General features: G+C 42.0%; 1 protein-coding gene across 1 annotated transcript in view; it reads left to right on the top strand.

Annotated features, from left to right (window-relative positions):
• Positions 1 to 15,150, top strand: part of LOC108794608 (A.superbus venom factor 1-like) — a 74,022-nt gene extending 58,872 nt beyond the window's left edge. Inside the window, exons 31-43 of the mRNA XM_018565688.1 lie at positions 1,221 to 1,280; positions 3,214 to 3,291; positions 3,823 to 3,884; positions 4,490 to 4,577; positions 5,699 to 5,729; positions 6,656 to 6,729; positions 8,021 to 8,059; positions 8,680 to 8,785; positions 9,542 to 9,631; positions 10,448 to 10,531; positions 12,566 to 12,649; positions 13,197 to 13,332; positions 15,003 to 15,150. Of these exons, the coding sequence (XP_018421190.1) occupies positions 1,221 to 1,280; positions 3,214 to 3,291; positions 3,823 to 3,884; positions 4,490 to 4,577; positions 5,699 to 5,729; positions 6,656 to 6,729; positions 8,021 to 8,059; positions 8,680 to 8,785; positions 9,542 to 9,631; positions 10,448 to 10,531; positions 12,566 to 12,649; positions 13,197 to 13,332; positions 15,003 to 15,144 (1,074 nt within the window). The 3' untranslated portion in view covers positions 15,145 to 15,150. The remainder of the gene's footprint in view (positions 1 to 1,220; positions 1,281 to 3,213; positions 3,292 to 3,822; positions 3,885 to 4,489; positions 4,578 to 5,698; positions 5,730 to 6,655; positions 6,730 to 8,020; positions 8,060 to 8,679; positions 8,786 to 9,541; positions 9,632 to 10,447; positions 10,532 to 12,565; positions 12,650 to 13,196; positions 13,333 to 15,002) is intronic.
• Positions 15,151 to 17,650: the final 2,500 nt, after the last annotated feature.

Genomic DNA, 17,650 nt, shown 5'->3' with positions numbered 1-17,650 from the left:
TGTGCTTTACATGTTGGTCTTGAAGGAGGGGAAGTCTATTCCTCCAAAACACATTAGCTGTATCTTTTGTTGCTAACGAATAACATTTTTAAACAAAGTGTAAGTGAGACAGAAGTATGCACTAGGCCAGTGGTGGCAAACCTTGGCACTCCAGCTGTTTTGGAACTACAAGTCCCATGAGGCATTGCAAGGCTCTGACAGCCACAGACATAACTCCCAGAGGCAGATGCATGTTGGGATTTGTAGTTTTGGAACAGCTGGAGTGCCAAGGTTCGCCATCACTGCACTAGGCGCTCCTAACCACATATTTAGAAGTAAACAATTGGATTATTGTGTTAAGAAAAGCCAGCAGGCTTACCTTAAAAGAAGAAGGCAGTCAGCTGAATAGAGTGACAGCGGTTGGTTTCCAAGTGTTGGGTTAGTATGGCCATTTCAGAAGATTCTGCAGATTATTGTACTGGGCAGGTCATTTGGGGACGCTGATCTGTCATTTCAACTGGCCCCAGCCAGCCGTGAGCGCCGCCCAGCTGTCATTTGCGGGTTTGCCCCGCTTCGGCTGTCACTTTGGCTCAGGCATATGCCTTCGGCTTAACTGAGCCGCTCGGCAGCCTTCGGCTTCTGTACGGGTTGTTGTGAATAGCTCACACAGCAGCCCTTCGGTTCGACTGAACCAAAGGGCTCCGGTGGCCGAAGAGAGCCGAAGGATCAGCCAAAGCTACGGCTGTATCCTTTGGCTCATAGTAAATAACCCTCTTAATGTCACACAGTCTTGTGTTTTCATTAGGTAAAGGTTTGGTGGGTTAAAAGGACCCCCCTAATTGATGATTCTCTTAGTCATGTTAGAACCCACCTTTTAACACCTGTTTCTGCAATGCATGCTAGCACATGGCAGTTTTGCCCAAATTCTGAATGACGACCCAATGCACATATGCATACATATCTGATCTGGAGCACACTACAAAGCACTCGTGTAAAAGCTCTGCACATTGTGGTGTGCTGCATTGGCCAAAATGAGTGCTGGCGAGTTTTGTCATGTTTTTTTTTTTCATGTGCCTTAAGGAAATTGAACCTCAGTGCATGCAGAGGGGCGAATCGGCTTTGAAAGTATCGTTCTAAAGTGATGCTTGTTCCATAACAATAAGAGTTCTGTTTAAGATTGTAAGCCATTTGGACATGCTTCTCTGCATCTGTCTAACTAGGGAAATTTGATCTCATTACAGACTAACCAAGGTGGAAACTTTGTGGTTACTGCAGCAGGAAAAGGACAAGGAACATTGTCGGTAAGTGGTCAATATATATGATTATCCTTTGACAGTGTTTCTACACCCCGTCTTCCAATAGGCAACAGCTTTGGGTCATCTCACTTGGCCCTTCCTCATTAATAACATTTCAACATAGTTGCAAGCCTCATGAATATAAATACAAGCTAAATCAGAGATGACATATACTTCATTCAAACATTAACCCTCAATGTACTAAGTGTGGATCACAGGTGGATTACTCTTCAAAAGGAATGAGTCCCGGTTCAGACCAAATCTGGTCCAAACCTGAGCTCTTCCAAACCCAGAAGGGACATGGGGCAACCTGACCAATTATCTGCGGGGTGGAGTATTTCCTGCTCCACAGCTGCTCATAAACCAAGGGGCCGGATGCTTGTGTTGATGTCATGGGCTTTATATGGCCACATGGCCATATTAGGTATGTCATTGACCAAATATAGCAATGTGGCCATATAAAGTCAATAACATCACTGCATCTCGCCCCTTTGTTTATGCGCAGAGTTCCCCGGCCACAGCTGATTGTGCAGCAGAAAAAGCTTCCTTCTGAGTTGGGAGGACCTCAGGTTCTGACAGTGTTTGGCCTGAATCAGAGCTCATCCCTTCTCCCCAACAGGTTTCTCATCACCTGTGAAACTACAATACAACATTGTTTCCTGATCATAAAATTAAATGTACATCAATATATACTTTAAGACCCTTTAGTTTTAATATAGTCCAGCGTCCCCCAACCTTTTTTCAGTCACGGCACCTTTTAAAATTGTGCAAAATCTGGAGGCACCGCAGTCTTAAATCGAAAATCTGTAAATGCAAGAACGTAAAAAAATGACGAGTGGTCACCTCCACCACTACCAAACCCTTATCCGGGACATGGATCTGGCATGGATTTTAAGGTAGGACACAAATGCAAAAGATGCAGAGTTTCCCCCTTCACATCAGAGTCCCATTTCACATCAGAAGACCCCCTTTACATAAGGAGCCTTCCTTCACACCAGAGTTTTCCCCCTTCACATCAAGAGATCCTTGCACATCAAAGGCCCCCTCTCCTTTAGCCAAAATGTTAAGGCACTGCTGGCACAGTGCGAAGGCACCCCAGGGTGCAGTGGCACCCTGTTTTAGAAAGGCTGATATATTCAAATTAGGAATCCATTGCACCGCTCTCTTTTTTAATATTAGTCCCTGATTACCCCCTCTCCTTAAAAGAGAACTATGGGGTAAGTTTTTTTCCCCATAGTTCTCTTTAGGGTCACGGGAGGACATATGCTAACCTCCTTCCGTAGCTCAAAGCTCAGTATATAGCCTGCGATATACTGAGAGTGGCCCGGGACAGATTCCGACAATACTGTCTGGATCCACCCAGTTGCGTGAGTGGCAGCTGGCTCTGCCTATCTCGAGGCAGTGCCAGTTGTGCCCGCCCCCCCTGTTCCTTCCTCCAGTCAGCGCTGGAGAGTCGGGGAGGGGGGGGGAATCCCTGCGGGGACTGACAGTCACCGCTCACTGCAGGAAAACGATCAGGAAGTGAGCGTATCAGTGCATGTTTCTGCTCACTTCCCAATCAATAGAGCTGACCTGTGACAGCTTCTTTGTCACAGGTCGGCTGTAACTATGAGGATGAGTGGAAATCACTCACCTCATAGTTCTCCTTTAATTTAAAAATAAAACAATAGCCATATACCACAATGGTTCCGAAAACAAAAGTTGTGTATACCCAGCTTGCCTGGAGTTCACCTTTAATACAGTAATGACCCATGATTGCGCTTTCAATAATTGAAACTCCAAATAGAGAACTATGAGCAATGACAAGACCATGTGTGATGTTTTTGGGACAAACCCAGTATTCAAATAAAATTATGATGCAAAAATCTATGATGTCCAATTATAAGATGGCATAGGATGGCAAAAAAAAAAATTTTATTTATATCCTTTTTCTAAACAGGCATTTTCTGTGTACTATGCTATTGAGACAGAGAAAGAGAGACAATGCAAAAATTTTGATCTGTCTTTGAAAGTCCAAGTATTCCATTTTAAATAAAGTGTATGTGAAACTTTTTTCTAGTTTTGGAGATTGGATAGAGTGGAGAAGGATTATATCTCTCTTTGGGCTTTTACTGCTTTTGGGGATCCTTTAGAGAGATTATCCTTCGCTTCCTGTTGCACGAGCAACAGTCTCACTAGACAGGAAGTGTAGGAAAAGCGGCCACAGGGTCACATAAAAAAAACCCCCAATTTCTTCACCTGAAGTAGTGCACATTTACGATGTACTCCAGCAAAAGTGAAATTTGGGCTCCCAGCATCCCTTCTCATTAAAAATCCCCCAAATCTCCCCAGATCCAATAGCAGTGTAGAAATCCAATAATTGCAGGAAGTGAAAACATGGATCCTGCTCTCTCTAAGCCAGTACAGTGCAATTTTATTGATGCCCAAACATAAATTTCACATCAAGGCACAAAAAAAAAAAACATCCGTATCTATATATACATATTGTTTTTTCTTATTATTATTATTATTATTATTATTATTATTATTTCTGTTTAATTGTTACCTTTTCTGTACAGCTAAGGGACCAGAGGGCACCCTTTCTACTGTCTCACTCACCATTTGTACCAGGTAAGTGATGTAATAAATGGGCCTAGACAAATGACCAATTAAAGCTGGTGTTGAACCGAAATGTGAAACAGATAAGCAAACATAAAACAACCAGCCCGACATATAAAAGTCCTGGGGAAAGCAGTGAGCCAATCGGGTTAGCAGGAGATAACATTTTTTAGGTGTTTTCTGTACACTAATTGTGTTTAAAACACCTCATACATTATTTTCCAGTTTTAGAAAATCATAGCTGACTGTAGATTAAACTAGAAAAGTATTTTACATTTATTTGATTTTAAAATAATCCAATTAAGACTGGCGTAGCAATTATAAGTTGTGTCAATTGTGGTAGAGAGAGCCCGAACCGTAGAAGCTGTGCACAATAAAGGGCACACAGAAGGCAAAGGACTAGTCACCAGTAATGCTTGTGGCCTCCATGCAGCTGAGATTTTCCCCCTTATTGACTTATTTTGCCTTGTTCTTCACCATATCTCTGTGTGGAGGCAGCCATCTTGGTAGAAACAGGGCTATGCTTCCTCTTGTCAAAGTTCCCCCCCCTCTATGTTCCCCATAGTTCCACTTTAATAAGTAAAGCACATATATATAACATCGTTGTTTCTTTGCAGATACCTGAAGTCCCAAGACTCTGGCATGTCCATATTGCAAATATCAATGATGTCTGGCTTTGAGGCAGATGTTAATGACCTGACAAAGGTAAGCTCTCAGAGCAAAAGGCACTTTTACAAAAATAATTACCCCTTGCGATGCAAGAGTAGAACTCTTGTGTCCTTGATCTTTACAATCCAGTGGCACAGTAATAGGACTCACAGTGGTCACAGCAGTGATTAGCCAAGAGCCAAATATCTTCTAACTTTCTGAGATGAGAAAGAAAGTATATAGACAAAGAACAAAATCAATGAATATACACACGATTATTGGCAAAACCAACAAGTTCTTCTTTTCAATGGCCATATTCATACTTGCCTTTCAGGATAGCAAATGTAATTTTTAGAGGTTGGATGAAGGTTTTGTGTAGTGTAACACTTGTGGTACTAATAGTAATATAGTTTTTAATAGAGATCCCACCAAAAAAGAGGGACAATTTAGGAGGAAAGATGGACAGTTGAGAGCTATTCAAGTGTTGTATTGTCTGTTGTCAGCATCATACAATTGAAGGGAAGCCATGTCATAGAGAAGATAAAAAACATGGAAAGTGGGGAAAAAAGTAGTAAGCATGGGCATGTCTGGCTCACCATGAACCCATGGCCTATTTTTGGTAAAGGGAATCTATATGCTTGCACATCCTGTTGGGTCTCCAGGACAGGAATTAAAGGGACATTTTCATACAAAGAAGCATTTTAATTATTCTGACTAACTATACTTTAACCAACAAAAGTACACATGATGTGTGTAGTAGCAATACCCGGCTGTCAGAATGACAGCCTCCCAATCATTGGTTCTCCATGTAATCCAGACAGTCCATCATCCAAGTACTGTCCAGGCCTGGCCTTGCTTAACCTCTGAGATCAAACAGGATCTAAATAAATACAGAGAGATAAGCTCCTCAGTCTCCTGCTTTACCTTTTACCATCCAGTCACAAGGCAGGAGTGGGGAGAGTGCTAAACAGGGCTGTGCTGTAGGCAGGGCTGTGTACATCTCAGACTGGATGGACAGCAATAGAAATATTTTGTAATTACATCTCCCTGCTATGTATTTTATCTATTTTATGTATTGAGCTGTGTGCCTGGAGTGCAGCTTTGAGTTTGCCTATTCCTACCTATTGATTGTTTGTCATAGTAATTATATTTATCACACATTTTCCAATTTCTTGCAGCTTAAAAGAGGAGTGGACAGATACTCCATTTGCATATCATAGCACATACAAGATCACTTACGGTAGATGTCTAGGTATCACCTCTTCCTCTGGTTTAGCATTTCTTACAGGAAAAATAGAAAGGAGTTTACCTGGAATGCCCTATCTGCCAAGATGAATCCTGAAAGGTCTTGATGTTAAAGTAGAACTGAAGTCAAAACGTTTTTTTTTAGTTATAGATTGAGTAATGGGAGTTTATAAACCTTGTCGGCTTTTTTTGCCATCTGTGTCCCATTGGGGAGATTTCCCTTCACTTCCTGTCCGATAGCCACAACAAGAAGTGACAGAAAATCCCTCCAAAGAGAAGGAAATCGCTGGTGGTAACGACAACCAGTGGAAGATATTCCCCATCTATTCCTGTTCCGATGACAACTCAAAATGTGGGATTTTCTTTCACTTCACCTATTTTTTTGGAAGGGACAGCCTTGTAGACATTAATATTCTTCATCCCTATGAAGTACTAAAGCTCCCTTCATTCCTATGTAGCACCTACAGAGGCAGAAGAAGATCTGGATGTGTCCAGTGTCAATGCAAAACAACTGGTTAATTTGAATGTTGGCCCCTGCAGCATCTTATACACACATTGTTTTCACTCTCCCACCATTATGTTGTTCTCTTCAAAGAGTAATACTGGTACTTCTAGGTATGAGAAGCATGTGACTTCACTTCCTCCCATATGACAATGCTGGTGCTTGGCAATTAACGATGTAGGAACCAGCGGCATTATGTGGAGGTGGGTAGAGTCCTCACTAAAATCGATTTGGAGCTTACACAGGGCTGTCTCCCCTCAGTCCCAGCAGTATATTGAGTAGAGGGAAGGTGCAGCAAAAGCTGGATATAAAGTATATCTGTTGCATTGCCCTGCATGGGCAAAAGACAAGTGTACTTGTCACTCTTTGGTTGTCACATCTAATGCAGCTGCATTCCACCACCGTAACCTGCCAGAGAGAGAAGAGCAATTGAAACAAAAAGGGGAGGCAACAGTGTTCCAAGTGAGGATCACTGAAAAAGTGGTTACTGATAGACCGATAGTTTCTTATAAAAGTCTAAACTTTATTGTGATACAAAACATCAATTACCGCACCATCAACACCGCTTCTCAAAAATTCTCAAAAAAAGAACAGCGCTGTTCGTAGCACTCAAACACTCATTCATTCATCCTATGGGCCCCACACAGTCTACGGCACAGCAAAATCTTTAAGGGTTTAAACGGAGGGAATATTCCCGGTTCTGACGAAGCTCCGATAGGCGGAGCGAAACGCGTCCACCCTTGAATGTATGATACACATACTATGTGACCTGCACAGACGGCAGCTCTTTTGAGGATTTGGATCCCCGGATAATGGCGATGGAAAGACTCTTGTCTATTTGATCTACAAACCAGACCAAACTTCCCTATAATCTCCCTGAAGTGACCGCGGATAAAATCCAATGTCAGCGGCAGTGCTGAACTACAGGACTTCCGAGATTTACAAAGAAGGGGTACGAGACAACTAACTGTGAGTACGGTCGACTATAAAACAGCATAAAATAGTCCTGCACAGGTCTCCCCCTTGAAAAACACACAACATCAGGAGAGAATTATGGTTAAGGGGAAGTTTAAATAACCCAGTAAATCAAGTGAATGATACATCCTAAAAAATAGACCAACGAGAGGTGACTGTGTGCGGAGGTCAATGAATACACACTTGACTCCATTGGATCACATTATCCCTAAATCATATCAACCATAGAGACTTGTTTTTTTCAAATAATCCACAAACAGACATCACCCACTACAACTTTGGATGTATCACCTGCATAAAGAATCGGTTACAATCGTATCTTGAAGTAGATCTGCAACACTAATTACCTTGATCCAATACCATCGTCTAATGAGGACATAATCATTGAAAGAAATCAAGTGTTAAACTGGGAATATACCCTCCGTTTAAACTCTTAAAAATGTTGCTGTGCCGTAGACTTTGTGGGGCCCATAGGATGAATGCATGAGTGTTTGAGTGCTACGAACAGCGCTGTTCTTTTAGGGAATTTTTCAGAAGCGGTGTTGATGGTGCGGTAATTGATGTTTTGTATCACAATAAAGTTTATACTTTTATAAGAAACTATCGGTCTCGGTCTATCAGTAACCACTTTTTCAGTGATCCTCACTTGGAACACTGTTGCCTCCCCTTTTTGTTTCAATTACTTTTTGGTTACATACTTGATGACCAGATCAAACTACAAATAAAGGGATTAACTGAGTATATCGGAGCTCCAGGGAACACACATATCTCTTTGCAGAGAGAGAAGAGCGCTGGCTGCCACAGGACCGTGGATCAGGTAAGTATATCTTCTTTATTCCGGCCCCTAGACCAAAATACGTAGTTTTCCCGTGTGAGGCTAGTTTTTACAATTCCTGGAGTTCCTCTATAAAGCTGAAACTTAATCTGCTAATATATTGCCTTACCTGCTTCCTCTTTTCCCTCCTCATCAACAGGCAAATTATATTTGCAAATGAAACCTTTCCTTTTTATGCGTAGTAGTCATTAATGGGTAGTAATATGAACTTAAATCTGGCAAAAGTCACCAAGAATGAATTAGTTGCTGTATAGGGTATATTTAGAATCGGTAAATCAGGGTTTTTTCAATTCACTGATTCTAATTATACCCTATACAGCAAATAAAACATTCTTGGTGATGTTTTCCAGCTATGGGCTCATATTATTACCAATTATGTTTAAGCCATGAAGAAGGGGAAAGTCTTTGAGCTCCCACAAAAAGTTGGCTGTTCTATGTGGTCGTTTGTGAACCAACTCTAATATTGAACATTTTTGGACTCCTGGACTGTCCTGGATAGCAGTGAAACCTGAACAGGGATTCTAATCCTCCCCTACTCTATAAAAAACAAAAAGAGTTTTATCTTGTTATACTTCAACTTTTTTCATTTATTCTACACCTAGATATCTCACAGTGAGGAGCGGTGTCTGAAGTTTAATCTTCACCAGTACTTCAAAATGGGTCTCATCCAACCTGCATCTGTCACTGTGTATGACTATTACTCACCAGGTAAGAGCTTTTTCAAAAGAATATATATCCTATTATAAAAGGAATACATACCCAAAATCAGAAATCTTCAAATAGGTCTTATAAGTATAAAAGAGCATAATATTTTATGTTCCAATCTATGCAATGGATAGGTTGCACTGCCAGGGACATCACTTATATCACAAGTAGCTTATTATATGAGTGATGCAACCGTAATTGTGACCTGTTGTTTGTATGGATTTCACATAGAGTGGCGATGAGCACCCGGCATACCCACGGCTGCTGCATAACGGAGGGATGAGACCTTTGGCGTGGTGGAACTTTTGTATACTATTCTACTTGATTCTTCAAGCCTGAAAAAGGCTGACGTGAAGATGCTATAATTTTTCTTTGCTGTCAGCGTTTGAGCTGATCTAATTAAAAGAGCTGTTTTATAACTTTAAGACCTGTATGGAGATTGCAGCTATTGAAGATGGACATAATTTAACCCCTGAGCACCAAAAGGGTTGATGACCTGTAAAGTTGCATTCCCCCTGGAAGAAGGAATAAAAGCCTAAACTTCCATTGCTGGTCACCTTACAAAAATGCCAATGGCCTTCATGTTGATTCTTTGACTAAAATACTTTCTATGTCACCAATCTGGAACAAATTTGCATTTCTGGAGTCGTGACTTTACTGGATTTATTCATGCTGCTTAGCATAATTGTTAACGAAAATGGCCAAATGTGAGGTACTCCAATAATACTGTTTTTTTTTTTTTTTCCTTTTTCCCAACAGAAAACCGTTGTACCAAATTCTACCATGTGGATGAGGACAGCAAACTTCTTGGCAAGATCTGTGTAGGAGAGGTGTGCCGCTGTGCTGAAGGTAAATGTTGTAGGATGCCATTTACCAGTCAGTCGTGGGTGTTTGGGGTGCCAGTGTGCACTGAGTTTGAGTTAAAGGCCAACCCCAGAGCCCTTTGCTTATCAATGGATTAGGAGGACCCTGTTCATGAGAGCTTACAATCTAAAAAGTAAGTGGTATGTGATACAAAAGGCATTAACTGTGAGGGATAAGCTGATGGAGGAAGTGAAAGGTCAGTTGTTAGGTGGAAGTGGGATAGGATTTCCTGAAGAGATGAGTTTTCAGGGATCACAATTATGGAGTAGGAGATAGCTGAACAGATTGGGGTATGGATTTCCTTAGGATGGAAGAGGTACTGGAGAAGTTCTGGAGGTGAGCAGGGAAGAAAGTGATGAGGGAGCTAGGAGAGTAGGAGGTCCTGAGAGAAGCGTAGAGGATGGTTTGGTAATAAGGCTGTTTTAATAGTGAAACAACATACTAATGAGTATAAGGCCATGCTCTCTCCTCCTATCATCCAGCTCAAGATAAAGTGTTCAATGCAGTAAAACTTGACTTGGCCCTTTCCTCTCCCAATTTGAATCCTGCTGTACAGGGATTACTTTTATGAATACATAACTTGGTTAAATGGGGTCCATTCTATATGTGGCTGCTTTAGGTTTGTGTTTTGCATTTAGGGACAAAAGTAGATGTTTGGGAAGCCCAGCTCTAATCTACTTTATATCTGGATTTCCTGTGTTGTTTTCCTACGTTCTGTCCATACAATTATGTAACACTGTGTTCATTATGCTATGCAGACAATATCTAAAAATGTAATATAATTTACCTATTATTTTGCAGCAAACTGCGTCATGCAACAACGGTTAGACAACGTGGACGATATTAAACGATTAGAAAGTGCATGTGCACATGGAGTAGACTATGGTAAGTCATAATATTATTTCATTTTGCAGCCTAAAATTTAATGCAGACACTAACAATGTGGGCCAATTGTAAAAATGTTACTATGCATCATTATAGCACAGTATATATTTGTGCCTTGGGGGTGGTACACAGGGCTCAACAGTACAGGAAATTAAGAGAAATCCCCCCAATAGGAGCACACACAGGAAAGGGAGTGGAAACTTCCTAACAGAAAAAGGGAGGTGAGAAGCGCTGCAAACCAAGTGGGAGAGCAGGGCGATTTTTATAGGAAGTGAGGGCTGGGAAAATAAGGGCAAGTTGTGATATATCACACATTTATGTTTTCTGGGTCATTCTGGAGAAATTGGATCCACCACTGAAGGTCGGGAATCACAACTTGCCCTTATTTTCCCAGCCCTCACTTCCTATAAAAATCGCCCTGCTCTCCCACTTGGTTTGCAGCGCTTCTCACCTCCCTTTTTCTGTTAGACTCACCCATCGGTCGGACACCCCGGTCTGTATGCTTCTGAAGCCGCTCAACTGAACAAGTACATCCAATATTATATTATATAGGACCCCCCAGATCGAGCGCTGTATCTCGGTATGCTGTCCTTGTAACTTTCCAGTGGAAACTTCCTAACCTATTCTCAGTCTAAAAGGTTGAGAAGAGACAGGGCACTCTATCTGTTTTATTGGATAGAATACTTTATTTCTGAGTTGTTCCTAAACATCTATTTATTAATATTTTCAGCAAGAGTCATTTAATTTTCACTCAAGAATTATTCTTTTTTTCTGAAGGAATGTTATGTGAAAACCTTGTGAAAATTGGGTGAATCTTAGACAAAAACAATAATAAATAGACTGGGCTATGTACTTTGTGCATTACTGAAACCTTAGTTGGGAGCTGATACTTTCTAACCTATTCTCTGTCTTAGAGATTGAGGAGGGAAATGGGACTACAAAGCATGCCCAGTCAGGGAGATGAACCATAGTCAGGGAGCTAAGAATGATCACCTGATTAGGAACAGGAACAGGGAAGATATTTTAGGAACTTTCAATAGAGGTCACAGATCGGCTATAGTATGAAGGATTGTCCCAATCTAGTCTATAGTCTATCGCAGAATCTATGAGAACCCCCACATGTGTGCTATTTCCCCTGAGACAGTATTCAGTCCACGATGGGGGTAAAGAACCACCCCATAGACCCTAAGAGACTGGGGATTCAAATCAAGGATCACTAGATCCATAGGAACAGCTGCACATCTCACCTAATGTCAGGACTCCCAAATGCCCAGAGGGAGGCTAAGGAAGACCCAAGAAGACTGAAGGAGAGGTCAATGTAAAATGAGCAAGTCCCCACAAACCCCACAAATGGGAAGAAGGGGGAGCGCTATGAACATTAGGGCACTAACTTAGATGGTCCAGAGTGCTTCAGCAAGTATATAAGCTCATCAGCCTCGCTTGTTGGTGACCAAAAGATACCAACACTAGACATCTGTAAGACCCCAACCAGTGTAAACTTGCAGGAGATGGGCCCTTCGAGAGAATTCTGGAAGAATCCAGAAAAACTAACCTTCTTCCAGAAAGGTCACCTGAGCATCCCATGATGGGGAATCCAGGGTGGAAAAAAGGTCCAGTGTAGTCAATACCTACAAATGCTCTTTTTGGACAATGAGGGATCAGGACCTGCTAGGGGAGAGAGCAGTGTTTACTGATCCCAGCTGACTCTGTAACTCAAGAGGAATTACTGAGGATCAATAGTGACCTTAGCATGGTCTTACATAGCACGTATTACTGTGGTTAAAAGTAGCGTCAGCTGGGAATTTTCGAGCTGGGCTTGGTGAACGCCATAATTTGGTAAAAGAGCTAAACTACAGCAATAAGAACTGCGACACCAGAATCCTGGCCAGATGAGAATTCTACAGATAAGTCTGACCAGCAGGATAAAAGGCCACATAAGAGGGGCACATAACTTCAGTTACCCTTTAAAATGTCAAATGTATCAAAATGTGGTAAAAGAAACTTTACATAATTGATTTTTGTTTTAATTACCAGTGTACAAGACAACACTCAGTGAAATCAAGGAGGAAAACAACTATTTCACCTATGTGATGACCATTACACTTATTATTAAAGAAGGTAATTAATGAAATACGAACGCTATGGAAACCTGTATATACAGTGTCCCTAGAGTAACAGCTGTTGTCTGTAACATACTTGTTGCCACTGCTTTTTATCCACTGTTTCATCTCAGTGTTACTGATCTCCTGCAGCTCCTTTGCAGGCACTTCCTGCCTATATGCACTCGCTCTAGGGATGGCTGTTCTCAGTGTGGCTTTCCTGATAGTGACAGCTCCGGATCATGCCTGTGCAGCATTGGCACAGCCAGTTAAAGTCTCAAATGGTAGCTCATTTGACAGAGTGACAATGCAGGTGCACAATTGGGAGACATAGATAGAGCGTTGTCACCTCATAACAGGAAGTGCCTAAAGGACCTTCATGACAGAATCACCGGGGATTATTTTAATGAAAGCTGCAAATTCGCAAACATTTGCGAAAATGACTTTTAAAATGACATTACCATCGTACAGCTTATATGATTTCATTGATCAGGTATGCAAACTTTATGGCTGTGTACTGCCCACAGGACTTTATTTTTCATGTGCATCCATTTTTCTATCACCAGGAACGGATGTGGTTCAGGTGAATGAGAAACGCGATTTTCTCAGCCATGCAAAGTGTCGTAATGCTCTAAATCTGGTGGTGGGCCAGGACTATATGGTGTGGGGAGTCTCCAAAGATCTGTGGAACCCCGGTGATGGGTAAGTGAAAGGAATACTTAATAAATCAAATATATACTTTATGTAAAGAGGAACTCCAGGAATTAACAAACTAACCCTTGCAGTGGGGCTACCCGTAGCCTCTTCTCCTCTTGGCTCAGGTTGCCTAAGCCCCACTGACGTCATCACATCTAATGCAAGTCCATTCACTTGCATTAGACGTGTGGAAACTGAGGGACATTCCACCGCTGGGAGAGAGGTGAGTTCTGACTGCTGCAGACCGTGGAATCTTCTGGACTCCGGCCCCAAGCACAAAATTAGCAGTTTTGAGAGAGATTGTTAGAGGGTTATTCACTAAAGAGCCGAAGGATCCAGCCGTAGCTTCGGCTGATCCTTTGGCTCTCTTCGGCCGCCTCTGCCCTTCGGTTCAGTTGAAACGAAGGGCTGCTGTAGGGCTATTCACTATAGCCCGTTCAGCAGCCACAGGTGGCTGAGCGGCACAGACGAGCCGAACACATATGCTTCGGCTCGACTGAGCCGAAGCGGGGCGAACGGCCTGCCGAATGCTGGTCTTTTGCCCCGCAAATGACAGCTGAAAGGAGCCAGCTGTGATCTCTCGCTGCGCCCAGTTGTTATGACAGATCGGCGTCCCCAAAAGACCAGAGGACGCTGTTCTGTCTTTAAACAATAACAACTGGGACAGAGCCGACCGTGAAGTCACGGCCGACTCCGCTCAGTTGTTATTCATTTGCCGGGACCTGCTAGAAGACTCTGGCAGGTACCGGCCAATAGGAATAGTTGGGCGGAGCTAGCTGTCACCGCTAGCTACGCCGAATTGTTTTTTTTCTTTTCTTTAAAATGTTTTTTTCTTTTCTTTTTTTACATTTAAAAAAAAATAATTTAACTTTTTTTTTTTTAATTATTCATTTCACTTCTTTTCTATACTGCTTGGTACTTCGGAGGTACCAAGGAGAATAACCAAGCCGAATGCCGATGTATGGCTGAAATCGGCCGTACTGAGCCGGAGTGAATAGCCGAACGTCATTCGGCCTACTTCACTTCGGCTGGGTTATTCACTCGGCTGCCTTTGGCAGCTTCGTGAATAGCCCTCCTAGTGTTCTGTTTGAGAGACTCCTCTTCACTTACCAACATGGTGGCAGTGGTTTCACAAGTGAGGGAAAATCTACAACAGAGACACAAACAGCCACAAAAAATGCATTTTTCCTAGAGTAAAGAAAAATTAGAATTGCCGCCAACTTTTTTATTTCTCATGTGTGGTGAGAAAAGACACAGACATTCTGTGATTGGAAGAGGAATGATGATGCCACATCCCTTCCGCCTCCTCTTCTCTTCCAATCACAGAAAAGAAAAAAAAAACCAAGGCATTTTGTGAATGGGCGAGTAGTGAGGAGGGGCGGGTGATGAGATTGGAGAGCTTCACTGCTCAAGTCGCACCTCTCCCTCTCCTCAGTGCCTGGGAGCTCGGTGTTATATGTATGCTGCAAGGTAAGATATGTTATAACAAACACCTTTATAATGATCATTATTGATCATTATTAATGATCATTATTAATTGCTCATAACAGCGTTCACCTGAAGAATAAACAACAAAAATTATGTTAGTTAGAGACTGGATTGTTGAAAGACAAAAAATGTTTTATTTGGGTATCCAAAAAGTCTCGTCTAGTTTAACATCAATTATCTCCTTTCAGGTTCTTCTACATGGTGACAAGGGACACTTGGGTCGAGAGGTGGCCAAATGCAAGGGAGTGCCAGCAACGTCAGTATTCAAAGCAGTGCGATGAACTTAACAATTTCTCAGATGAGCTGCAACTCCAGGGATGTCCTCAATAAACTGCACCATACCAACATCCTTTCATAGTCACTGTATTTCATATTAGGCTGATTTTACTACAATAAACAATGTTCTTTGTTCTACAGTTTGTTTTCAAGAGAGTTTTTGTTGGTGTCACATTGTCAGATATGCACATAAATCTCTGCAAATCATTTTAACAGACCCCATATTGAGAGGTAAATGTTGCATTGCTGATCTCTTTCTGAGTGCGAGTTTCCTGGCTGACCTCTGAGTCACTCACCTGGAAGGAGCATGCAAATTAGAAAGTCAGAATAAAGTCTGGACATCTTATTTGCATTCTTGTACCTCAGCAAGCATTAAAGCCATTGGATCAGCATAACAGCCTGTAGGCGGGGTTCACTCTCGGGGTAGCTCTACATAGTCCTAGGCCTGGTCCTGTCATTCCCATAGAATAAGTCTCTCTCCAGAGACTCTGCATACAGTCTTAGACTTCTGCTCTCCTGTACTGTTCTCCACTTTCCCCTCTCGGGCGCCCCCTATAAATCAACTCTACTGGGACACAGAGTCTCCTCAGGCCAGAGCTGCATCTATCTCCAGGGCCCCATGGGGGCATCTAGTGGCCATTGGCCGTACTGCACCTACCTACAAGCCGGTAGTTAGACTTCATAGAAGGAGAGGCCAAGGTTGGCAGATTTCCTTTTCTCTTAAACGAGTTGTAAAGTCTCATCATATAGTCTCCTGTTATAACATCAGCATTGTAATAGAAATACATACTACAGTTGTTTTTGATAATGCAATCAAAGCTTACCTGATAAAATCCCTTTTATGTAGGGATTAAAACCCCTTCCATCTGCCCATCACTTCCAACAACATCCTGGATTCCCAGTGTGCTTTGCGTCTCTTTCCCTGCTGCTTGATGGGTTTCGATCTCAATTTATCAAGACTACATATCCCATCATCTATTGATTCCAGCAAGCAGTGATAATGTTACATTGTGAGACGTTTAGACACGTCCCCTCCCCTTCTCTGCAGTACAAGTCTTTGTGGGGACACTTATGGGTGTGGCTATTACTCAGCTCTGCTATCTGAGAGCAATGGAGTGTGAGGGAAGGGAGCAGCATTTTTATTGAGAAAAAGTAGTGAAAAATCTATTAAGAGATAAAAAGCATGAAAGTTCAATTGGATTTTAATACATACAGCACTAGTTGTTTGCTTAAAAATATATAAAAAGTAATACATATGTGAAGATTACAATACCACTGCACACAGATCAGACTACTCTATAGAGAATCACAAGGAGTCCAGGCAGTTAGGAATGAATTGTCTGGCTCATTGCAAACTGGAGACATTTAAATAATGCAAATAATAAGCAATTTTACCGATTTACCACATTTCCATTCATTGTGCTTTTACCTAGTCATATCATACCACCATGCCCATTTTCGTGAAATCCTACCTACTTAGTCCTTACCCATAATTTCTTTTTTATTACTCTGGAGAACAATGTCACTTCAGGGCTGCCATGAAATAAGATCCACTTGGGGTTTATTGAAATGGATTGGAGTCGATCTCTCTACACAGCTCTGTAGCTCTTCCAAAAAGTGAGACCTTACTACAGTGAATTGCGTGTGTATGTGCTTGTCACATATGTTTCTTACAGTGGCTTGGTGGTTAGCACTTCTCCCTTGCAGCACTGGGGGGTCCTGGGGTTCGTATCCTGGTCAGGACACTATTTGGACACTCTAAAGTCATGCTGAAAGATTAATTGGCTCCTGTCTAAATCAGCCCTGTGTGCATTATAGATACCTTAGATTATAAGCTCCTTAAGGACATGGACTGATGTGAATGTGCACTATGTAAAGCGCTACATAAATTGTTGGGGCTGTATAAATAATATTAATAATAAAGAAATATAAACATAGTCATCCCTTTACATACACTGAGGAATCTTCTAGCAGCCAGGGCTAAATTTGTACCATTGTTACTGGAGGTGGTACCAAGCCCATGGTAAGTGCCTTGAATCCTGCAGGGCTGACCTGCACTAGACACTGCTCAGGCAAGCATCATGGGTAGGCATTGGAAATCAATGGCTTCCCTCATGTACAACAGGGAAGACTCACACAGACTTTTTCTCAGAACAAGTGCCCATAGGGGAGTAAAGTGTCTTTCTTTCTCTCTCACCAATATCTTACTCATCACATGACCATGGAGAAAGTAAAAGGGAACGTTTCACTTACTGTTGGGTGATCATTCTGAGGGAGGTCTGAAATGTAAGTGGGGGTTGAGTGGGTTTAGCATGTCTGCACAGTGCTCCCTGTACGCCCCACAGCCATCCACAGGACAGAGCCCCCTTTAGTTCCTCCTACTTACCTGTGTGAACATCAATGCAAATACAAGAACTGATTACAGATACAAATTAAAATTAAAAAGTATAGGTCACGTCTATAAAGACAAAAACTTCCCCACATATAGCCAAGAGCCAAATGATTGACTCCAGTCATCAACTAGATTGTCTGGAACCATGGACATAAGGTAGGTAAGTAA

Source organism: Nanorana parkeri, unplaced genomic scaffold (genome assembly GCF_000935625.1).
Source record: "Nanorana parkeri isolate BGI_ZX_2015 unplaced genomic scaffold, ASM93562v1 scaffold874, whole genome shotgun sequence".
Lineage (NCBI taxonomy): Eukaryota > Metazoa > Chordata > Amphibia > Anura > Dicroglossidae > Nanorana > Nanorana parkeri.
This window is presented reverse-complemented; position numbering and strand designations above follow the sequence as displayed.